At 34.1% G+C, this 25,430-nt stretch overlaps 2 protein-coding genes across 3 annotated transcripts in view; one reads left to right on the forward strand and one right to left on the reverse strand.

Annotated features, from left to right (window-relative positions):
• LOC115217564 (rab3 GTPase-activating protein non-catalytic subunit) overlaps nucleotides 1-25,430 on the reverse strand; it is a 72,018-nt gene that overhangs the window by 46,463 nt on the left and 125 nt on the right. For both annotated transcript variants that reach the window (XM_029787304.2, XM_029787303.2), the window contains exons 1-11: nucleotides 25,336-25,430; nucleotides 20,353-20,529; nucleotides 16,958-17,042; nucleotides 13,869-13,916; nucleotides 12,960-13,035; nucleotides 11,613-11,714; nucleotides 9,750-9,849; nucleotides 7,399-7,500; nucleotides 5,465-5,613; nucleotides 3,677-3,756; nucleotides 632-709 (exon numbers count right to left, since the gene is read on the reverse strand). The exon at nucleotides 25,336-25,430 is cut by the window's right edge and continues 125 nt beyond it. In XM_029787304.2, the coding sequence (XP_029643164.1) occupies nucleotides 632-709; nucleotides 3,677-3,756; nucleotides 5,465-5,613; nucleotides 7,399-7,500; nucleotides 9,750-9,849; nucleotides 11,613-11,714; nucleotides 12,960-13,035; nucleotides 13,869-13,916; nucleotides 16,958-17,042; nucleotides 20,353-20,529; nucleotides 25,336-25,430 (1,092 nt within the window). The remainder of the gene's footprint in view (nucleotides 1-631; nucleotides 710-3,676; nucleotides 3,757-5,464; nucleotides 5,614-7,398; nucleotides 7,501-9,749; nucleotides 9,850-11,612; nucleotides 11,715-12,959; nucleotides 13,036-13,868; nucleotides 13,917-16,957; nucleotides 17,043-20,352; nucleotides 20,530-25,335) is intronic.
• The window catches only part of LOC115217405 (DNA repair protein XRCC3-like), a 215,100-nt gene continuing 214,796 nt past the window's right edge, over nucleotides 25,127-25,430 (forward strand). The window contains exon 1 of the mRNA XM_036507601.1: nucleotides 25,127-25,145. The gene's annotated coding sequence lies outside the window, so the exon portion shown is untranslated. The remainder of the gene's footprint in view (nucleotides 25,146-25,430) is intronic.

Below are 25,430 nucleotides of genomic sequence, written 5' to 3' on the forward strand. Positions count from 1 at the left end.
AAACACTAGATTATTAAAACAGCTTAACTAAGTTTATTGTCCCTCCACTTAACAAAGACAAACATGAAATACAAACATGTGTAAATCAAAATTGTTTCACAACAGCCAAACATGTTGAGTCGCTGATGTCAGTCATCAGGTAATTCATAGAGTGCATAAACCAATTGAGTTAATTTCCCTGGCCCAAATCTAAATCTCTGGACATATCAAAACATAACAGCATGCAGTGAAGTCTTGATATGACACATCCAGTTATTGTTATTTAATCTCAATACAAAGCATTTCAGTCATTATTGCCATGTCTTTTTGTATTTCTTGGACTACATTGGCTGATGTGTCCTTTCATTTTTTTTAAAGACAGCATGGTGTGAATTAAAGAATTTGTCTGCTACTTCCGGCAAGTTGAATTACCACATAGAGGATGGCAGTTATGTAAATCACTCCAAACTAATTGTTGTTACCTTGTATGTTCAAGATGTGTAGACTAGAGCTACTCAATAGCAACAATAACACAGATATCCACATTAAAATAACTATCCAACCAGTAAAAGAAAAAAATATCAAAACAAAACGAGCACAGAAGAGTTAATCCAATTACAATAGTATTGCAGATGTTTGTTCTTAGCCTTACCTTAATGGTAGTGTGGTTGCTGGTTCAATCTTAGGTCTCCTTTTTTCTTTATTCTCAGAACCAAATCCGAGCAAACCACTGTAAAATAGAAAATTAAAACAAAAATTAAAAAGTAGAAAGTAAAAACAACAACAAAATAATAATAAAAGAAAATGTAATAAAATGTAACTGAATCTAAACTATCTTTTTTGTTTGTTTAATACTGTAGTAGCATATGTAACAAATAAAATACATGATATATCTCACTTATAAGGAAGACAGGTTAGTCGCAGGTAAAAGTACATACATGGCTTCACAGTAATTCAGAATGGAAAAGATACAACCGAGATTATGTATATCTCCGTCCTGGAGTTGCAGGGTGAAGGCAAGAAAAGTGAAAACAAATAGGATGGCATAGTCTCCAACATATCAATTCAATTAAACTTTCTATGCAACATTGATTTGATACTAAAGGCTCTGTACATCTATTTGAAACTATTAGCTTTGCTTAACCCTTTCGTTACTATATTTCTGACCAAAATACATTTGTGTTTCAATTAATTTCTAACATAATCCTAAATTTAGTCTGGTTTCATTAAACAACTATAACTTTTTTTATTTATCAATATATTAACGTGAATTTTGGAAGATAATTTAATGAAATGTTCTCAACCAATTCTATACTATAATTTTTGTCACAAAGTGACTCTAATTGCAGGTAGATATAGGTAAATTCAACAAAATATAAAATTATTAAAATTTTGTTCAAACATCGCTATAGAAAATGGGTTATTAGCTAATATTCAATTGGGTATACAACAAAATTTTACAATAGAATTTGTTATTCTGGGTAACTTTCTGATACCCATAATAATATTTATGGCAAAATAGTCTTAATTTCATTTAAGGTTATGGGAAACCACTAACTATCCTTTCTTTCGTTTTGTTTACATTTAGCGTAACGGTTCGTTTCCACCGTAATGATTTCAAATAGGCTCATTCGAAAAAGTAAAAAGAAATAGTCTAAGGCTTTACTCTTCTGGGAAAGTCTGTGGCTTGGTCCAGTTTCTTCAGAAAAATCACCGAAAGAAACCAGTTTTTAAATTTTCACTCCATTCAGGTGCCAATTCATTTTCTTTATCGCTGTCGGATTCACTGTTTTCACTTTCGGAAAATGAAACATCAGATTCATTATCAAATACCACATGCTTTTTTTTTTCAGTCATAGAGTTAGATTTATCAAGGTCTTCAGTAGAAAATCCTTCGAATTCTGACTCGCTGCTTGATATAATGAAATTCGTATCCATTTTTTGTCAGAATTACAAATTTTGAAAACACAATAGGAACAAATTTCGGAAAAAAATCTCCCAAAATTCACGGAATTAAAATTACACTTCGATTTTTGTACAAAACTGTAGTTGAACTCTTTACGAAGTATAATACGTATTTTCACGAATGTACTAAAAAGATTTGCTCTGATATTCTCATTTAAATATGAATAGGTAAATTCGGGCGGTTTGGTCACATTAACCAAAATTTTTTTCGGGCGGTTTGGTCACATTAACCAAAATTTTTTTCGGGCGGTTTGGTAACGAAAGGGTTAAGTGACTGGGTAAAACAATCAAAGTCCCCCACTATAAATAGTAATTGTCAGCAATAGAGTAACATACACCAAACTGGCATATTTAGCTGGAGATTAGTCATCTGTTATAGCCATATTTCTGACAAGGGTCCTATCCTGACTCCATGTGACCCTAATTTAACAGTACCCAAGTATTCTCTGAATTAAGCATCTTTAACCATTTCCGTTTTGTGGTATATGTGACACTTTATTTTACCTCACCTTTCACAAGGGTGAATCTGCCAGGAAACAAAAGTCCTCTGCCAATACAACTTTTTTCAAAGGTGTAAGTTCGCTTCTCATGACAAAATTGCCTATTGGTGTGAATGTGAATGTTAGACACCGGTGGTAAATAGGCTGCATGAAATCCTACTGTTGTGAGTTTAGTTTTGATTATGTAATTTTGATTGTCTCGATTGCTGTTATATGCCTGCACTGCGACTGCGCGGAGTTCTGTTCTGTTTGCAGACGACATGTTCAACGTTGATTTTTAGTTAGTCGAGAATGTAGAAACTCACTGTATTAAAAATGTTATTGTGTTGAAGTTTAGTTTTGCCTACAATTTAGCAATCTTTGTTTGTATTGTAGATTACTGTATTTTTAGTTGATTAAAACCTTTTAAAATTTGATATTCGAGTTTGGGTTTATAACAATAACATGTTGTCTGCAAACAGAACAGAACTCCGCACAATCACAGTGCAGGCATATAACAACAATAGAGACAATCAAAATCACGTAGTCAAAACTAAAATCACAACACCTACCATGCTGCTAACATATGTATGATCCCTGACCAGGTTCTCAGAAAGCTACGAGGAAATCTGTTTGATATAGTGTTCATCTGCATTTCATTGAATCTGTTCAAAGTCATGTTCAGAGCATTGTGTAGGAATCAGATCCATTCTAAAGTGATACAATTTAAATCTATTGTTTAATATCTGATGTTTATTGCAACAGACAAATTAAGAGTCAATATTTGGGTTGAAAAATAGATGGAAAAAGCTGATGAAATGATTTTATAGAAGAAGCTCAGTAGCAATTGTGAGATCAGATGAGTATATGCTGTTACAGTAATAATGTCATTTCTTTTGAGTAAGCTTGAGACATATATTGTACAAGAGAGAGAGTATGTGTGCAGATTTAACCAAATTATTAATAACTATTTTAACATTTCAAAAGAAAAGAAAACTCTACTCTAGAATGATTTTGTATTGCGACATTAGATACCCTAAAACATCGAAACCAGTGTTCTGTCATTTGGTTATGTTATTACTCTCTTTCTATTATTGTTATAATATTAAAAGAAAAGTAAAGATCAGTAATACAGGTGGTGCAAAATAAATCATTGAGTGGATTATTGATGAAAGAAAGCAGTTTTCTGAATAAAAGGAATATTAAATGTTCAGCTACACAAAGCAAAAACATTACTGTAAATCAATATCTACCTGGCAGCAGATACAAATGCAGACTTCAATTTGTGAGCAACAGCATATGCAACATCTGAGAGGATGGGTTGCATGCTTCCCTAGAAATAAAAGATTAGAAAATAAGAAGTACTGTAGTTTGTTTGCTTGATTATAATTTATTTTTGTGTGTATCTGCATGTATGTGCAACAGAAAAAAAAATTATTTTTTTGTAAAACAAATAAGAGCTTAAAAAGTCTGATGGGGTATAATAACAAAACTTGTCAGGAATAAGGTACTGTAGCAACACAAATGATGATGAAGACTTATATATTGTTACAGTTCTTTTAGGTAATGAATGACTGTCATAAACTCTCAGCTGATCAGCTTTATAAAACTGAGAAGTCATACTAATGAAAGAAGACTTATCACATAAAATGATACTACAGAATACAATTTTATATGTCAGAATATAATATACTGCAAAAGAATGTTGTATAAGACCATATGTAAACTGTGATAGTATAAAACAATTTCATGCATTTTAAATATAAGCATGGCTGCGTGGTTGAGTAGTTTACCATCCAACCATGTGGTTTTGGGTTCAGTTCCACTGCACAACACTTTAGACAAGTGTCTTGTACTATAGCACCAGGTCAATCAGAGAATTTTAACAGAATGTGTTAGACAGAAACAAAGAGTAGACCATCGCGCGCGTGCGTGCGTGTGTGTGTGTGTGTGTGCGCGTGCATACACAGACATATTTTGTATGAAAGTGTGACTAGTGGTCTCTTTAGCTTCTGTCAAAAAAGAAAAATGCCTCAGCTCTTGTTGTCTTTTGAGCTATAAGGAGTAAGTGATTCCTTACTTGAATAATAAGTAAGAGTTAGAGTCTGAAAGGGCATCTGGTTGTAAAATAATGCCTGAACATATTTGTCCAAACCGTGCAAGCAAGAAGAAACAAACCTATATATATATATATATATATATATATATATATATTATATATATATATATATATATTAACCAGTTGTATGGTGTGGTCTTTGGTAACTAAACCAGCAACTTCACTGAGCTTGCTTGTTGAGGAAAGTGATTTTGGACATCCTACAGGATGAACCGTTAAAGGGTAGAGGAACTGATGAGGGTCAACAGTCACCCAATATAGTCAAGGGTAGATGGTGCTCACTAGTTGTAGTGAAGATAATCCATCTAGGAGAAGGAAATCACTGAAATAAAAACTATTCAGCAAGCACTTGCAACCAGCTGACCTTCATCTATATATTTATTATATATATTGACACATACACTGCAGTGAGATATTATTATAATACCCTATGTATACTGTGATAACTTGAAATACAATTTCATGTATTATCACTACTGAGTATGCATTTGATTGCAAGAAGTGCATTGTGGTCTTTGACAAGACACTTCCCAAAAAGCTTTCTCATGCATCTCATTGGTGAATAACTGTAGACTGATTCTGGATAACTTGGAATATTCCAACAACCCATCAAACCTTTTACATCTACCAATCATACAAAAGCTTGTTGGCTGATGAGTTAAAGAAACTGATGAAGCTGTTTGGCTACAACTTGATCAGTTAAGAATTTTGCTCAAATGGAGGATACTTCACAAAATAATTTTAGCAACAATTCTATTTCACAGTTGAGCTGTGGAGAGCTTTAAGAATTTATAATGATGTCTAACCCCAGATGAATCACAATAGAAAATATTATAAATAGAAGAAAAAAATGACAGAATCAAATGGATTAGAGAATACAAATAGAACAGAAAGGTTATCAGATATTATAAACGAATCTTACTTCCTCAGCATAGAAAAATCCAACACATGGAAAACTTCCAGATGTGATATAAAGAGATGTTGCAGGTGGTGAGAGACGAACAGCAGAATAAAATCCTTTCACATTTGATGCAATTGTCATTTGACTAAAAGCACTAGGGCTGCATATACCTGATAACACAAAAAAAAAGAAACTTTCACTTTAAACAAATATGTGTATTTTGTAGGAGATGGTAGTTTTCTACAGGATATGAATATACTCTACTGTGTAATATTTTAAGTTTTATCATGTTTGAGGAAGAAAGTACATTGTGGAGAACACAGGAAGAACTTTCTTGGATTGAAAGGGAAGAGAAAACAGTCATTATTCACAAAATGAACAATTTGGTATATTGGATAAAGAAATTATAAAAAGAAACTCAATAGAGATAGCGAGAATCAAGGAAGAGGCAACTGAAGTTTGTAGATATATGCAGAGGTGGGTTGTAGTAAGCTGCAACTGGGAAAAGAAAATCCCATTATAGTTATAATGGTAACAAGAGGCCAGAGTTAAGACAGAAATTTATTTTTAATGAGAAAGAAGCTATTAATAATGTGGATAAATTTCTTCTGAATGCAGCTATGATGTCAGTGACTGAAGCCAATATGTGCCATCTTAAGTATAAAATCAATACTTCATAACAGGACAAACTTGAGACTGGCCGAGTGACATATAGCCACAAAATCCTAAAGTAAATCTTAGCTCTAATAAAAGGAACAAAATTTCTTTGATAAAATTTCAGCAAAGTTAATTAAGATTGATTCCACATTTAAGATGTTATACCTCCTCCTCTAAGCCACCAGGGCTTCAATTATATTCAGAAATGGTTAATCCATTTATTCTCTTCAGATATACTATTCAGCCTTTGCTTTTTCTTCTAATACTGTAAAGATCCCTGGTTTGCTGAATTTACTAGTGGCACACAGGCTGAGATTCACACAATTTGTATCAACTTTTTTATATGCCATCAGCTACACTGCCTTTGTTTGACTCAACACTAAACAATATAAAAATTCTTTCACCTCACAATATAACTTCAGTTCTCAATTTTTTTTCATTCATGTATCGCTCATTTTTACTATCCTTCAGGTTATTCTCAAAGACATTATCATCATCACTTAATGTCTGTTTTCCATGCTGGTATGGGGTGGACAGTTTGATAGAAGCTGGCCTGCTGAAGAGCTACCCAGGCACCATGTCTGCTTTGGCATGGTCTCTACAGTTGGATGCCCTTTCTAACACCAACCACTTAATGAAGTGTATTGGATGCTTGTATGCAGCACCAGTATAGGTGCCCTTTATGTGGAAACAGCACTTATGAGCCTGCAAGATTAGGGATGCTCAGCTGGAAAGGGTTGCAAGGGCAATCATGCTTTTACTGAGCTTGGCATGTCTTTTCATGCACGGCAAACTGCTAGGATTCTCAGTCCCCTCTCAATTTCTCTGTGAGTCCCAAAATTTGTAGGTTCTTCTTCACCCATTTGTCCCACATCTTTCTGGGTCTACCCTTTCCACAGGTTCCTGCTACAATTAGAGATTGGCGTCTCTTGATGCAACTGTCCTCATTCATACACACATATATATACTTTAGCAAGCACATACTGCACCTCTTGGCTTCAAAGTTTGCTAAATATTATCCCTATACTTTTCCCTTTCTAACAGCCTGATCCAAAAAGTGTTTTTTTTTCCTTAATAAGCATCAAAGAGAAACTATTTTACAGTAAACTAACAGCAGGCATCATGCAGGGTTTTACTATAACACAGCAAAATTTGATGAAAACAGATTAGGAAGTGCCAATCATTGGATACTGTAACACATCAGATCTATCCTTTTACTACCTCAACCATCTACATTACCAATGAAAAGGCAACAGTAAAATACAATTAAAACTTTAAAAAAATACATTTTTATTTACCTCTGCTACACTGGTCGAAGATTTGGTCTTGGTCTTGGAAAGCCCATTTTTTGTATGCTAAAGGTGGAGCTTGCAGGAATGACTCACTATGACTAGCAGCAGCTGAAGAAGACATATTCATATTTAACCCTTTAGCAAGTGTTGCCAACTAAAAATCACAATTTTATGCTAAATTTCAGTAGAAAAAAATACCAAAAAAATGCTCAAAACTAAGAAAAAAGAAATGCTGAAGACAAATTATATCAAAAAGCTTAATTTTTATTTACTTTCTTTAATTATATTCAGCATTGAGAAATAATCTCTTGAATTTCACTGATTTGATCACTTTCAGCTGCAGTGCCTAGGTCTTGACTTCTGTATACATTCAAGGTCCCTATCTTGTTAATTATGTGTTTTGGAATATCGAAGCTTTTGCAACATGAGCCATATCTTTTCAAGCCATATTTTATAGACAATATTGATCTAAGCATAGGAAGATGCATTTTGTTTTTCAATTTTGATTTGATTACACCCATACTACTGAACAACCGTTCAACTTCTGCATTTGAGTTTGGCAATGTCAATAGATTAATGGCAAAATTTGCAACATCTCTAAAGGATTTCCTCCAGTAGCTTCTTTATATTCCAAAACTTCCAGCCAGAATGCCTCAGTATTGGTTGTATTTGTCCATTTAACTAAATGAATGCTATTAAACTGAATTTCAACTGAAGCAATTTTTTTCTTCATTTAACCCTTTTGTTACTGTATTTATTTTGAGATGCTCTGTGTTTCTTTAAATTATTTTAAATATAACAATGAATTTAGTAAAATAACTTACTTATCATTAAGCAACTAAGGTTTGCTGGTATATTTTAATGAAAAACTAATGAAAACAAAACATTTATACTACAGAGCCAGAGCCGGTTTTGGCCAGGTTGGTAACGGAAGGGTTAAATGCATTGCTTCTAAGACAGATAAAATTGGCTCTTTGAAATGCTGCAAAATATTCTCTACTGAAAACATTTGATATTCCTCAGTATATTAATATTTTCTGGCAAACGGTGCTTGAGCTCTTTATAAAAACAGAGTAAAAATTTTCTTTGGTGGCTGTTACAGTCTTCTTGATAATCATCTCTGCTATCTTTCTCTTGAACCTGTAGCCTAAATTTGGTTTAGGATCCAAAAATTTTTCAATAGAAGCATGAGGATCAAGAGGATCGATACTACAGGTTAGCAACACTATCATATTAGCAACAGATTTGATTAAATTTGAAAGATCTTCAAGTAATTTTGTTTTGTTGACTCACTTCCTGAACATGTTTTAAAATTGGATGCAAAAATAAAAGATAAAATTCATTCCTAGAATCACAAAACATTTCATGTAACATTTGCAGGGTGGCCAACTTATAAATGGAAAAGAAAAATCTGCAGTAATCCTAAAACTGTGTTCTGATATAAACCTGGGAACATCATATTTCGCTTCCAGTCTTACATTTAATATCTATTGGTAAAACCACACATATAACTACAATACTTGAAAAAAAAAAGTATGTTGAAATATAAATGGGGAGACCCTGCCACCCCCGTACTTCTACACAAGATATATAATCCAAAACAAGCATGAAAAGACACATGCCTATTTTAAAACAGTCAAACTGAAAGTAAATTAGTCAACCTGTCATGATAAAACTAATCACTACAGAATAAAGCATTGTTAGGACAAATTTCCAAGCTTTCATTCTTTGGAACATATTTACATTATTGTGCAGTGAGTTCAGGTGGGGCACAGACACTACACACACACATGATGGTCTTCCTTCAGTTTCCATTCACCAAATCCACTCACAAGGCTTTGGTCAGCCTGGGGCTATGGTAGAAGACACTTTTCCAAAGTGCCTTGCAATGGGACAGAACTTGGAACTATGTAGCTGCAAAGCAAACTTCTTACCACACAGCCATGCCTGTGCTTATGTCTACATGAATTAAAAGACATAAAAATGAGCAGGGATATAAACAGAAATATAGCAGTGAAGAAATTAATGAATTACAGTAAATATTTTAAAAACTGTATTACATTAATTTGTAGAAAGATTTTTAGTGACAAGTATAAAACTTATTGTCTTTGTATAACACAAAATAAAAGTTTAGAGCAAATTTGTGGTTTTGTTCATCAGACACATTATATACTGGTACATACAGCATATACATACATTATAAACAAATGTGTACTAACATACACTCACACAATTTGTCACATAATTTTGACAGGTTTGCATTCGGTACTACATACTATTCCAAAGAATTAAGGCCTAATGTATTGAGGAAACATTAAAAAATAGCTATGGAACAATACATAATAGTTGGCACTTACCTCTTGCCACTTGGTTTCGACAGGCTCGTAAAGACTGAAACAAGCTGAATCCATCTATTGTAAGGAAAGCCTTCTTGTAAAGAATCATTAATTCTTCATGCTGAAAAATAATAATACATATGAACAAAATTTCACTTCAAAAAATGTTTAGATTTTCAATAAATTTTCCCCAACTACTCCTCTCTACTTTAAGTATATTGTGTAAGCATGATTTCTATAAAAATGTGATGATATTTAAAAATATATATCTATAATAACCAGGATTATAAATCCACACCTAAAGGTTTCCTGCACTCAACTTTATTTGACTGTAGTAGGTTTAAATGAATGGATATCAAACAATACTCAAAACTGATGCAATGTGATAATTCTACTTTGCTTCAGAATCAATAAACCCTGATAAAACAGCTAGTGTGTACAGATGATACCAAAATGTTGCTCTAGTTTCTCTAAGTCCAAGTCTTGTTTCTCTAATTACATCATTAACAAATAAATAATAAGAAATAAGAATTATGAAATTCTGACCACCACTTGAGATATTAAGTACCACTATGCCTGAAAAACAAAGCAAGAAAACTTGAGCGGTTTTAGCAAGAAATTCTTTCCAAAACAAGGTTAAACTTTGTTTCTCAGTTCCAGTTTTCAACTCTAAGCAGTAACACTGTTTGAATTGTAGTTATATGCAGCATAGAATTTGGCAAGAATTGCAGTTACTTAAATACCATGAAGAGGAATTCAGGCATTTTTTTAAATAGGGTGACATGATTTTATTTATTTATTTATTTTTTGCATACACTTGGGGTTGGATGTGGAATACTGTGCAGTTTTTCTGTAAGATAGGGTTACAGTACTTTGGCTCACTTATAGGCATTAATGATCTACCAAAAATCTTCTTTGCAATATGTGTTTATTCTATCATCTCTTCCTTTATTGAAACAAAAATGTTGAGAGCATGGTACTATTTTCCAGAGTCTTATTTGTGATATAAATTCTTCAAATAAACCCTAGTTTTACAGGACAGAATATAATCTATCATGCTGATATCATGTAAATCAAGTGTAATTATGCATATCTCAATATATTTCCTTTTCAAGGAATAGAGCTTCGATCTTTAACTATATATACATACATCTATCATCATCATCAACCTTAAACATCTGATTTCCATGCTGGCATGAGTTGCACGGTTTGAGCATAGCTATAAAGCAGGAGAGGTGCCCCAGATTCCAGTCTGATTTATCCTGGTTTCTAGAGTTGGATGACTATTTTAATACCAATCGCCATTTAATATCCACTTTTCAATGCTTGCATAGGTAAGACAGATGGACTTGTTGAGGCAGATTTTCTGTGGTTAGATGTCTTTCTTTTTCCACCCCTCACCTGTTTCTAAGCAAGGTAGTATTTTCCTATGGCCAGACTCGTTTTACACAAGGGACTGGAAACAAGCAACATCACTTGTATGAAGGTGATACTCGTTTACAATCATCATGTGATGTCCAGACAAGAGTACACACAAACATAAACATACACACATGCGCGCACACACACACACACACACATGATGGGCTTCTTTCACTTTCCCTCTACCAAATCTACTCACAAGGCTTTGATCAGCTCAGGGCTATAGCAGAAGTCACTTGCTCAAATAAAATGCAACACAGTTGGACAACTGAATCAGAAGTACATGATAGTTTCTCCCAAAGTAGAAATTGGGAAAAAAAACTTAGGATATGGGTAAGTATATTCAGGTGTTAGAACTGAACTTGCTTCACAAATGAAATTTCATAGAAAAGATAATAATTATGCATACACAAACCAAAATACAAATTCAATGCAGTAAATGAAATGCAATATCAACTCTACCTGTTCAGCCATCCCAAGATATCTTGGTGCTTCATAGGATTTGCATTTCAGCTTCTGAACTGGTTCCTCATGCAATAGTTGTGATAGCAATAATGTTCCATTCTACAAAGAAAATACAGTATTAAATATAAATTTTTTAAAATTAACGTTAAAAGAGAATAAAATAAAAAAAATAAAAGGTAAATATATTATTATATTTATGTATTTGTTTTGCAAGTTTCCTATCGTGAAACTATATGTTGAAACAGATATTGTTATATTTGGGGAGGGTCATGTTTTTTAACCCCCGTTAACTACATACACTATATACTTGGTCTTCTTAAATCCTTTGTCACACATTCTGAGACCTCTTCAGTGACTCTCCACTCCATGTATCTCCTCCTGTTTTGTTTAGTCCATTTAGAGAATGGACTAAGCAGAACAGGAGACACATGGAGTGGAGAGTTACAAAAGAGGTCACAGAATGTGTGATGAAAGATTTAAGGTAAAGGGCACTAAAGTAAGAATAATAATAAAGTTGAAGTGAAGATCAAGTATATAGGACATGTGGTCAATTGACAAAATGAAAAAAAAAAAAAAAACATTACCATCCCCCAAACTACAAATTCTGTATTATTGCTTACATTTAATTCTCTGTCTTGGAAAGACATTAGCATATTTAGGAATTAACCTTTCAACACCAATCTACCTGAGACCACTCCTGCTACTAGGCTACAACCATCATATTTTAAAGTGGTCTAAATTAAAATTTCCAATTAAAATTTCATGCTGATTTATGTTCCAAAAAATCAGCTTAATAATGACACGTTATTTTACCACATTCTTAATTATTTATAAATTTCACTGAAATAAAGATCTATTTCAGATGAAATATGGTAACAAAAGGGTTAATATGGATTGTGGCAGGAAGGATATTAGTACTATTGTGCATCGAGACTTAAGGCAAATGAAATGCACCATGATGTTATTGAAAGTATCTCAGCTAGTTTCAAAATGGAGTTGATAGTTCCAAAAGACAATACCAAAAATAGAGAGGGATCACAAATGTATATACAACTTGCAAAAGTAACTTTGAACTTGAACATGATGTCACAGATTCTTAGAAGTTGGTTGCTTGTTTTGAAGAATACACAGATATGCTGTGCACAATGTGCACAAATATAACCACAATGAGAATGGTAGTTCTAGATTGCCAGACAATGCTATCTTAGCTGATTATAGACGTCTAAGTGCACTGTGCCATATAAAACCCTGCATTGTACAACTTATATAGCATGTATAATTTTTCTTGCAAATGTTAGCTTTGTCAGCTATCTAATCATTGAATACTAAGTAATCATGTCTTACCTCTGTGTACATACGAATGTATCCCGAAGAAAAGCCAACTATTACACAAGTCCAATCTGGAGCTCCTTGCATGCTTCTGTGAAAACAATATAGATACAATATATATAGATAAACAGAATAAAATAAGTGAATGTTTATTTAGACAATAATGATGATGGTAATTTAGAAATTTATAGCATACCTTCTGACATTAGGCATCTAAGTGGTGATCAGTTATGTAACACAAGAAAAGTAAATTCTTTTAGAGTTTAACATCTCTCCCACAAAATCCATGCCCTTTAGTTAATATTAAAAATCAATATTGCTGTTTATGTTTATGCAATGTGTTGGCAATGCTAGTCTGTGTATAGAATATCAAACTAAAAACACTCTTATACTGTTTAGTTTCAACTTTTCCTGCTCCGAGCTATAATCCTTCCAGGATCAACTTTACCTTCCATCATTTAATAAAATACAACCACTAATGTATTACAATTAATTTGATTATATTCCAGTCTTGAAAAAAAAACAAAAATTGTCCTAATGTCTAAGGAAGAAATTATTTGCAACTTTCTAAAGACTGCCTCAGTGTTAAAAATAGGGAAAAAGAATTTAGTTATGGAAATAGAAATGAGAGTAGTCTTAATGGCATATTTTTCTCTTTACCACAATCTTGTTATAAGATGAGACACACCAAATGAATTTAGGGCATCTATGAAACACTACTTCCTAAATTCCACATAAGACTGGCTTGCCTCAGCTTGCTTAACTGTAACACAAGTCGCCCCATTCCTATTAGTTGTGAGAATAATCATTAATCGAGCTGTACAATAATACAAAAAGTTGATGATTCAATTAACATGTAAATAAGAAAATCTCTAAACATGATCCCAGCATGAATGAAAACTAAAATAAATTTGAAAGGCTTACTTTTTCTGAGATGCAAGAGGTAAGCACAAAACCGCTGTAATTTGTTCACTGCAAAAAATAAAGAAAAATGTTATACAGAATCTTGTATTTAACAACAACAACAACAATAATAATAATAATGCCCTGATGCAAGGCTGTGGCTCTCAAGGCTTCTGATCTTAACTGATTGGAAGTGTTAACATGTACATGCACCTCTTATGTGTCCATGACCAATTTTATGGCACCATCTTGCAGATTACCTCGTTGACAAATGACAGGGACCTTCTTTCTGTGACTGGCAACTCCAATGGGCATGTTGGACAACATGAAGGGGGCTTCCATGGCATACATGGAGGCTATGGTTTTGGTTCCCACACTGAGGAGGGAGCCGGGCTGCTGAAGTTCCGCAATGCAAATGATCTTATGGTTTGTAATACTAACTTCAGGAAACCGACCAGTCACCTATTCACCTACCAATCTGGTGGACACACTAGTCAAATTGATTACATCCTTGCCGGCTACTTATAAATGCCAAAACCTTCCCAGGTGAAGAATGCAACCCACAACATAGATTAGTAGTTAGCAACTTCAGGATCAGGGCTAAATGGATGCCCAGAAGATCCTGCAAATGGACAGAGATTTAGAGATGTATTACTCAAGTTTTTGACGAAATAGAGGGGGATATAGCATCACATGATGTGAAAAACAATTGGAGTTTTCTACGGGACAACCTGTTGAGGGCTACTGATCAGATCTGTGGATGGTGCAAAGTCCCCTCTCGATCCAAGGTAACATGGTGGTGGAACAATGTGGTTAGACAAAAGAAACAGGCTTGGAAGGACTGGAAGAACAGTGGTAGCATGGAATTGTATCAGATTGCCAGAAGGGAAGCTAGAAGACAGGTTTACTTAGCTTGAGGGGAAGCAGTTAAGAAAAAATTTGCCAGTGTTCTGCGCCATGAGGACCAAAGATTTGAAGTGTTTCGTGTTGCAAGACAGAATCATGATGTCATAGGAAAGAGTGTGTCTGCATGGATGATGGCTTACTTGCATTTAATGAGAGAGAGTTGGAAACACCACTATGAAAGGTTGTTAAATGAAGAGAATGAATGGGAGAAAGAGAGTCTGCCAAATGTCAACCCAACAGAGGGACCAGCTATACAAATTGACAGTACCTTGGTAGATAAAGCAATTAAGGGTATGAAGACAGGAAAAGCCCCCGGCCCATCAGGAATCACCATGGAGATGCTTAAAATGTCTGGCAGTGTCAGCTATGGTCTAGTCACCCATATAGTCAATCAAGTGATACATGAGGGAGTCGTGCCTATTGACTGGTGAGATAGCACTGTAGTCAACTGTTACAAGGGTGAAGGTGATGCACTGGATATGAATGATTACAGAAGTATCAATTGTTGGATCAGGTAATGAAAATCATGGAGAGGGTCATAGCCCAACTAATTAGGAAGAGAATCAGTTTAAATGAGATGCAGTTTGGGTTTGTGCCAGGGAAAAGCACCACTGATGCTATATTTCTGGTAGAAATACCTAGCCAAAGTTAAACCTCTGTACTTGGCTTTTGTTGACATGGAGAAAGCCTTTGACAGTATCCCCCGATCCCTTATTTAGTGGTCAATGCAGAAACTAGAGATAGATGAATGGTTAGTGAGAGCTGTACAAGCCATGTACAGGGATGCTGTCAGTAAGGCTAACCATTCTCCTCTAGTTCTGATAGTGACTTGGTGGCTATTAGAGCAAGGTCATCAGCATAGAGAAGCTCCCAGGGGCATGCTATCTTGAAGTCCTCTGTTATTGTCTGGAGGACTATGATAAATAAGAAGGGGCTGACGACTGAATTCTTTGCTGTACCAATGCAGGCTGGCTGGTCTCTTGTCAGTGGCACATAAAAAGCACAATTTGAGTGTGGTCGTTGCTTGACTGGTTCCTATGCTGGTGGCATGTAAAAAGCACCATTCAAGTGTGGTCGATGCCAGGACTGCCTGACTGGTCCTCATGCCGGTGGCATGTAAAAAGCACCCACTACACTCTTGGGGTGGTTGATGTTAGGAAGGGCATCCAGCCGTAGAAACTTTGCCAGATCAGATTGGAGCCTGGTGCAGCCTTCTGGCTTGCCAGCCCTCAGTCAAACCAGCCAACCCATGCCAGCATGGAAAGCAGATATTAAATGATGATGATGATGATTTGCTTGATCATAACCAATTGAGCATGTCCCTTAGTGGCTGACAATATGTGCATCTCTGATCACAAGCAGGAGTAGTGGGAAAGTGTCAGCCATGAGTTGAGAGGGATTCTTTGGGGTTTGAATGATTCACTTCTGGAAACATGGGTGTGTCATTCATCATCCTGCAACGACTCTTATTCAGGGACCTTTTGAGTGGGATGAGCTACTTTGCCTGAGAAAAACTCTAATCGGGCCTCACTTGCAAGATCATGCACTATTGATCTTGATATGAAGGTCAAAATGTCATGTACATATGGTTGCAATGCATGTACCTTATTAGATGGGTAGTCATGAGGGGTACATTGGGCTTCGTATATTTGTACCCCAGAGTCACTTTGGTGGAATGAGCTACTCTCTCACTCAAAGATGATAACAATGAACTTATTGTGTACAGTCCTCTGGAAAAGGGCAAATGAGGGGATAAAAAGCAGCATTAATTAAAAAATTTCCATAACCTTGAGTTGATCAACACCTTGTTAATGAAATCTGCTAGGCAGAAGCTGTACAAAAGCCTGTTGTGTGTGTGTGTGTGTGTGTGTGTGCGTGAAAAATTATATATTCAAGCAAAAATATCGTACAATATTAATTTTCTCCCCTTTTGCCAATGTTCACTTTGCTTTTCCTATCTTACAACAAATAATAAGACAAATTACTGGGATTGAAATAATCAACTAAAACCTTTCAATATGCTGTCCCACAGTGGTTGCTGTCCAAAAAGAATAGAAAAGAAAGGTATATTATGTAGCTTTTATAAGATTGGTGCAAATAAAACATTTAAAATTTAAGTTAATAAAAAGAGGATTAGTGATAAGAAAAATTGACCTAAGAAATATTTCTAACCTTATAATTTACGCATAAAAAAGTTTACTCACCCTTCTTCCTGTCGCAATGAACCTTGCCACACTGGACTAAGTTTAGATTCAAGACTTTCTTCTGAACCTTGGGGGTCATATTTCTCTACAAAAAAAAAATATTATCAAATATGAACCATAACCAATAATGTTTTAACATTTGTTTTCCTATGCTGGGATAGTTTATATGGGTCTACCAAGCAGTAATCTAGCACCGATCACAATCTTTTGTCATAGCATTTGTGAGGCCCAGCATCATGGTTTATGGTTTCATCATTTCCTCCCATATCTATCTTCTTTTCAGCACTCTTTCACTCACTACTTGTCATCCATTTGCAATCATATGTCCTGTATTGCCTTGGTATTTTCTGCTATATACATTGACTAAAAAATAATGCTCTCAACATTAATTTGTTTTTGCAGCTCAGTTATACCTTGTCTTTTATAAAAGTTACCAATACACACTAAACAGACCACCACACTTCTTTCCAATCTCCACACAACTCTCAAATGTCTAACTATCAGACAATAGCACAAAATGGTATATTTAAGCAAATATAAAGTAACTTTGGTTAAAGGAATACTCTTTCTTTCAACTAAAATGTTGTCAAACTGAATGAAACAAGTATGTTTTTTCTTTTGTTTTATTTTACTGGCCTCATGGCTAACTACTGGTGCATAGCCTAGTGGTTAGGGTGTTGTACTCACAATCATAAGATCATCGTTTTCATTCCCGGACTTGGGTTGTGTTCTTGAGCAAAACTCTTCATTTCACATAAGTGAGACCGTAACCATGGCCTATGCCAGTGCAGCATAACCAGCCCATTTAGGAGTACCCTTCAATCATTGGAAATTTTGATGGATGATTTTAATTTTGATCACTTTAAAACAAGATGTTTGTGTTCTAAAGCCAGGGGCAGTCTCAGGCAGTTTGATAACAAAATGGTTACTAGATTCCTGGGAGGTGTAAAGCAAATTGAAGGTAGAATGCTGAGGCATCAAATAAGAGATAAATAAATTAGTTTGGATGGCTTCTAACCACCTGTATTATCCTCCAAATTTCCTTATTCTGATAAGAATGACAACAAAAGTAGATATCTGATGATGATGGTAGTTGTATTGAGATTATAAATATGATGATGAGTTACAAATGATATCAACTCTATGATAAAAAAAGTTCATGATAATGATAACAAATGATTATTTAAAATTATGATTACTATGATGAAGAGAATTTCAAAATTGTTTGTTATTGAGTTAGAAAAAAATAATAATAAAAGACACATTACCAGTTAATTCTCACTTGATGGCACAAAAACATTGACAATTAATTACTGCCACTCAGTCTGTTATGATAAGTGTTTCAGTTGATATGATCATCAGAACAGCAGCCTGCTCATGAAATTAACATGCAAGTAGCTGAGCACATCACAGACACTTAACATTAGCTCTCAGGGAGATATAGCATGACACAGAACGTGATAATTATTTTTGCCAGCTCAGTGGACTGGAATAACATGAAATAAAGTCTTTCTAGCAATCTATACCAATTAATGAATTAAAGTTCCACTGCTAAAAGAGGAACCATAATCCTATAATATACACATCAGAAATATAGAAAGAAAACACAATCCAAATCCTTTAATTAATAACATGTAAGTAATAGAATGGGAAAAGGCAATAACTCCTGACAAAGCTGACGCAGTTGGTGATGATGCCAATAACTTCTCATACAGACATAAAGTCTCAGAGTTTAAGGTCATGTGAAAATGATTAAAATATGACAACTATCTTCATCATTCTTGGTAAAAACTATCAGTATCACTGCTAGTTTTATGTCTCCTTTTCCATGTTAGCAGGAGTTTATTGGATCTGAAATACAGTATTTTCCTTCTATTAGTCTCAGACCTGCATAATAAGGTTTTGGTTCAATTCTATAACTTAATATTGTTTCTATTGTAAAGTGCAGAGCAAATTTAGCCACTAGAACTAAATACACCCCTTTTTTTGCCAAGACAAAAAAAGTAACAATGAGGCAGGCAGTAAAAACAGTAACACTTTGAATGATAAGTATAAAAATGACAATGATGATAATAATGAAAATTTATTAATCACCATCATTTAATTGGCATTGGTTGGAAGGTTCCACAGGAACTGGTCAGTCAGAAGATTGCACCAATCCTTGCTCTCTGCTTTGGCATGGTTTCTAAAGCTGGATGCCTTTCCTAATGCCAACCACTTCAGAATGTATTGGATGCATTTTACAAGGCACCAGAAGCAGTGAGGTCACCAAGAAACTTGCAAAACAAGAGCCCCTCAACTGAGGTGGGGAGTAGTATTGAGGGACAGAAAAAGGAGTCTTGTATTAGAGGGGAAAAGTAGCTGCCTCGGGTGGGAAGAGAGAGGGGAGAAGAAAGAGAAGATAGTGGTGACAGTGAATGGACTGGAGACTGGAGAGGGTGAGTTCACAAGATTGCAGAAGGAGAGTGGTAAATAAAAGGTGGAAGTATACTGAGAGGATAAATTTAGTGAAGAGGAAAGTTAACAATAAAGGACAATGATGAAAAAGATCACCGGGAAAAATGACATTAATGATGGTGTCAAAAATTTCTTTCATCACAAATTTCAATAAGAACAGAAGTGATGATGATGAAATGACAATCTGAAAGAAAAACTTCTATGATAAAAAAGTTGATGATAATAATAACAAATGATTATTTTTAAAATTATGATCACTATGATGAAGAGAATTTCAAAATTGTTTATTATTGAGTTAGGGGGGAAAAAATAAGGCACATTACTAGTTAATTTTCACTTGACAATAGAAAAACATTGACAATTAATTACAGGCACTCCATCAGTTATGACAAGTGTTTGAGTTGATATGGTCATCAGAACAGCCTGCCCATGAAAGTAACATGTAAGTGGCTGAGCACTCCACAGACACACATAACCTTAACATAGTTCTCAGCATGACATGGAATGTGATAATTACAGGTACAACTCATTTTTGCCAGCTCAGTGAAATGGTGCAATTGAAATAAAGTGTCTTGCTCAAGGACACAATGTGGCTCCAGGAATTAAATTCATAATCTTATGATCATGAGCTGAACACCCTAACCAATAAGCACAATTGTCTGTTTGATTGAAAACAAATGTCACTTAGTATTATGTTCAAATAGTTAGCAATAGGATAAAACTTCCCACCAGTTGTAATTATATTTATTTCAACAATACATATGTGAATATTAAAATCCTTCCACTCCAATAAACATTACATTGATACCAGCTGAACCTAAGAAAGAAAGAGGAAAATATGCAAATAAATCAAGTAACATTGAAATTATTAAATATTTGATTGATTATGTAAGAGTGAATATCTGAAAATATCAATAAATTCAAGTAAAGAGACTTACGAGCAAGAAGGACAATACGATCTTCATTAGCAATGGCCAATAAATCATTGGCTGGGGATAGTGATATTATGGAATCTTGTAGCCATGTCTCATGCTCTTTTCTTCTATTATGATTCTCTTCTTCTTCATCTTGATTCTGGGATTCCACTGTCCAATCCCAAGATGATGACCAAGCATCTAAGAAATTGAACAGAAACAATATGCAAACAGAATTAATTCAGATACCAAATTGATAATGTACAACCATCTTCAGTTAAGTTCAGTCAAGACACATTAATCTGATTGACATTGTTGCCTATCTATGAAACAGATACCACAACTTCTACTCTGAAGTTGAGAAGTGAGTGGTAAGGAAATCAAACTAATAAAAAGAAAGAAAGAAAGAAAAATTGCTCATATTTTAAATTTTACAAACCCATCCTATTCGAACTATGATAAGGAAAAAAGTGAGTGGAAAGCAAAGTGTGAAAAACAGTAATATCTAAAATGATTATAAACACCTATTTAGAAGTTTCTAAATGTTCGAGATGGCTACTGACACAAAAGTTCAAAACACTGACTTGAATACTTGAACTAGATAGTGTTGATAATGATAGACACTCAAAACACTGACTCTAAGCTTTGTGATAACAATACAAATAATAATATTGCTGGTCAGCATCAAATAATGATAGAGCCACAGAAAGCTCAGTGTACAAATTACCAAACAGCCAGTTATGAGGCAGGCAATCTGTATCCTGTCACTGATAAAGAGTTATGTTCTTGACCAAAACACTAAATTAGAAACAGCAAAAGCTACTCAACTCTAATTAAGTACTACAATGTGGAAGGGTTCACCACTGAGAAGTAACAAATATTTTTTTTAGTTTGCAATATTGAACCCAATTTCTCTCATGAGAAATGCCAGTGTCCTGTCTAAGTGGGTATTTTCTTTCTCATCTATTTAATGCGAAACTCACTAGTATTGAGCACCAACCTTATAGACATTTGTGGTTCAAAAATTTAGCAAAAATAGAATAACCAGTATAAATTGTTAGATTATGACACTAAAAAAGAATATAAATACCCTTTGAGGATTGTAACATCATTATTTATTATTGACTGCAAGAGGATAATATTTAAGCATCAAGGCAACATAGATACATCAGCATCATAATTTTTGTTTGCTTCTTGATACTAGCCTGGGTTGGCTAAGAACTAACTGATCTTTTTTTTGACAAAGTTTCTATGGTCTAATTCTTTTTTTTGGTGCCAATCACTCTGAAGGATATACTAGGATTATTTTATCATGACACCAACAATAGAAAGGTTTCTTGTCTCTGACAAGACTAAAGAGCTCTCTCTCTATTCTATGTTGTCTGTACTAATTTGTTCTCCAACACCAGAAAGATTATCTCCTATCCTACCTCATGTTGTTTGTTTCTTTTCACCTCACACAACTGAGTTAGAGGAGAGGAAGAGAAAGGGGAATAGAATAATAGGAGAACCAGAATGATAGGAACAAGAGGGTGACACAAGAGAGTAATGGAAGAAGCTAAATGATGGTTGTTGGCATTGTTATTTAACATGCCTTCCATGCAAGCATGGGTTGGATAGTTTAACAGGATCTGATGTTGGAGGACTGTATTAAGCTCCAATGTCTGTTTTGACATGATTTCCATGGCTAACTGCTCCTCCTAATGCCAACCACTTCACAGAATCTAATTGGTGTTTTCTGTTTCATGGCAGCAACACTAGTAAGGTTGCCATGTAGCTTACAAAGTAAAAAGCACCTCTCAGACTGAGTAGGAGTTAGTAAAGAGGGAGGCAGCTTTATGCAAGGTAATGACAGGTTAGAGTATGATAAAGGGACTGGAACAGGTTTGTTGTTGTAGAGGAGATACATGGCTACCCTGCATTTTATAAAAGACATGAAGGCAGCAAGCTGGCAGAATTGTTAGCACACCAAACAAAACAATTCCCAGCATTTTTCTGGCTTTATGTTCTGAGTTCAAGTTCTGCCAAAGTTGACTTTGCCTTTCATCCTTTTGGGGCAGATAAAATAAGTACCTGTTGAGCACTGGAATCTATGTAATCAATTAGTCCTTCCCTCCAAAATTTCAGGCCTTTGACCAATAGTAAAAAGTACTGTATAAACAACATAACCAAAAGCAGCAGATTTTATTAGCAGTTGGTAATCAACAAGGAAGCTAGTATGTGCACAATCTAGATACTGCAGTGAAAGTGAGGAGCACTGGATGATGTTATCAATGACAAAATTTTCATTATTAGTTAGCTTTGAGGTAATGGTCAAATATGTAAAGTATTGAAGTGTCTTCTCGAGTGAAATTTTAGCAGAATTTCATTATCCACAGTTTAAAAAGTACTTCTCAATTCACAAAGTCAATAAGTACCAGCCATGTACTGGGGTCCATTTTATTGACACTAGTTACACTTACCATTTTGTTGCTTGTGCCATGTGAGAAATTTTAATTAAAGGTAGTCAACAAATAACTCAGTTTGTAATCCTATTTCAATTTTGTTTCAATTTCTAATGCGAACCATTTCAGTTAGGCCTTTGGAAAAAGCATTCTAATTTCAACTTATCATCTCTTCCTTTTTTCAAGGTTGCATGTATAACTAAGAAATTATTAAGGATTAGTGATGGTGCTTGTAGTAGTAGTAGATATACTTGGGTCAGAATAACAAACCATTAGTAAAAGAACAGAAAATAGTAATAAGTACTAAAATAAAAAAAAAACCTCTAAAATAGAAAAAGTTTACACTACATTTGCAAAAACATCTAAAAAGCAAAATATATAAAAACAAACAAACAATAAAACATGGTATACCCAAGTGTGAATAGGTAAACTATTGAGTAATAAAGTAAGGGATAACTTACTGAATAATGAATATAAGCTCCCTTTGATCAGTTAATAGTACTTTTCACATACTGATAAGAAGTTCCACCAGTTTTAGGCTAGCAATAATTTGAATAATAATAATGATGATGATGATGAACCAAGGAAAATAACTTAAGTAGGCCAATGCTTTAATCTAGATAAAGTTAATGAATGATGTGCTAAAGACACAGGTAAAAAGAAAAAAGTAAAATCAAATGAAATTTCCATAATACTATTTTACCAGCGGTGGTGCCCCAGCATGGCCGCGGCCTTCGGGCTAAAACACTTTTAAGGATATATATAAAACTAATACCCGAAAAAATTGTATTAAAAAAAAAAATCAAGTCTCCAGAAGCATTTCACACCAAATTTCCTTGTTTACCATTTATGAATATAACATGGAACTTTATACTGATGTATGTCAAACGTGAGTTGAGTTTTGGGAATGTATTAAATTCAACAAACCTTACTAATTTGATGCAGTAGTATATATCGTGTCTAAGAATTCATAAGTTAGAAAAAAGATACATCCGTATATTTGTCAATAGAATGGATATATTAATCAAAGAATATTGTATCCATAACAGCCAATCACTCTGGCATGTAACCGTGCTGTTATCTAACATCTGCTTTTAGTACCCAGTACGAAACTGATTAGTAAGATCAGCTGCAATGGATCTATAATACTGCATACTTTGATGAATACATATATATATAAAGATTAATAATATGCATGGATTTCTACTTAACAATGCCTCTCTTTTTATAAGACGAGTTCCTAACGTTTGCCAAACTATTTTAATCGTAACACTAAACCTACAAATGTACAGATATGGTAAACAGATGAAATTCCAAAAAAAAAAAAAAAAACAGTTAGGACTAATACTTTGAATGGGAAGTCAAGAGACCAACGTATTCAATAAAATATTGATATACTGGGGAGAAAAACCAATACTTCTTAAGGAAAGGTATAAGTGACTGATTCGATTTCAGGGTGTATTACTGGTACATGTTTTATAGAGGAGCGGATGGCGAAGTCGACCTCAGACAGACTTGAAATCAGAGCTGCAAGTCGGAACAAATAAGTTGGTATCTAGTGCGTCAATCACACGAAAGGGTTTTATTATTATGGTAGAAAGGATTATTATTATTATATTATTATTATCATCATTATTATAAGGTAGAGATAAAAGTTAGTTGAAGAGACCTCAACATATTTTTGAGGATGTCGTCATGAGATTCCAATGAATGAGAGAAATTGAAGCAAACTTTACCTTAATATTAGCTATACGGGGATGATTAAGGTAAAAAAAGAAAATCTGATAATCTAACATTATGTATAACAATTTGATATTCAAAACCACTTTTTTGATTTTTCCGAGGAAAGCGAAAGTTACTACTTCATTCAACACTTGAAACTGCTAAATCTACAATATACAATAGTGACTGTCATAACAATAAAATTTTATTAAATATATTGGATTCATTATATAACAATCACAGAATACAAATTAATAATTCTGTATATGTAAGTTAAAAACTATCTGAAACTATATTCAGGCAGCCATTTTGACATTTCGCAAAACAGTATTGTCATATTGTAGAGTTTTTAATTCTTTTATTTACTTTATTTGACGAACACACACACACAAAATGAATAATTTTGGAGAGGTATTAAGTAGAGTATCGATTAAAACGAAAAGGTGTATACTTCCAGACGAAAACATGATTCATGTCTATATAGTATCGAGTCAAAACACATTATTGTATTTGATAGAAAACAAAAATTACATTCGAGCTAATTAAAAAGGCAAAAGAAGAAAGAAAAACAAAATAAAATGTGTAACAACTTGATGCAACAGTTTTAGAGGGGTAAATTTTCCAGATGGAACTAATTTATCACATGACAAGGTGAGCAGATAAATGACATATTACACTACGAAGCAAAGATGAAACGTGTGTATGTATATATATACACACATATATATATACATGTATATATATGCATGTATGTATATAAAATCCTTGTTTACATATGGATATCATTTATAATATTAAATGTTGTTTTGATGGTGTGAAAGTGCATAATATGCAAATATACCTTCTGTGCCAGACGGGTCTGGAGTGCAGTCCTTCAGAAAAGGGAAAAGGTATCTCTTTATAGAAGATATGTCTTGAAATTGTGACAGTACAATT

Source organism: Octopus sinensis, linkage group LG11 (assembly GCF_006345805.1).
Source record: "Octopus sinensis linkage group LG11, ASM634580v1, whole genome shotgun sequence".
NCBI lineage: Eukaryota > Metazoa > Mollusca > Cephalopoda > Octopoda > Octopodidae > Octopus > Octopus sinensis.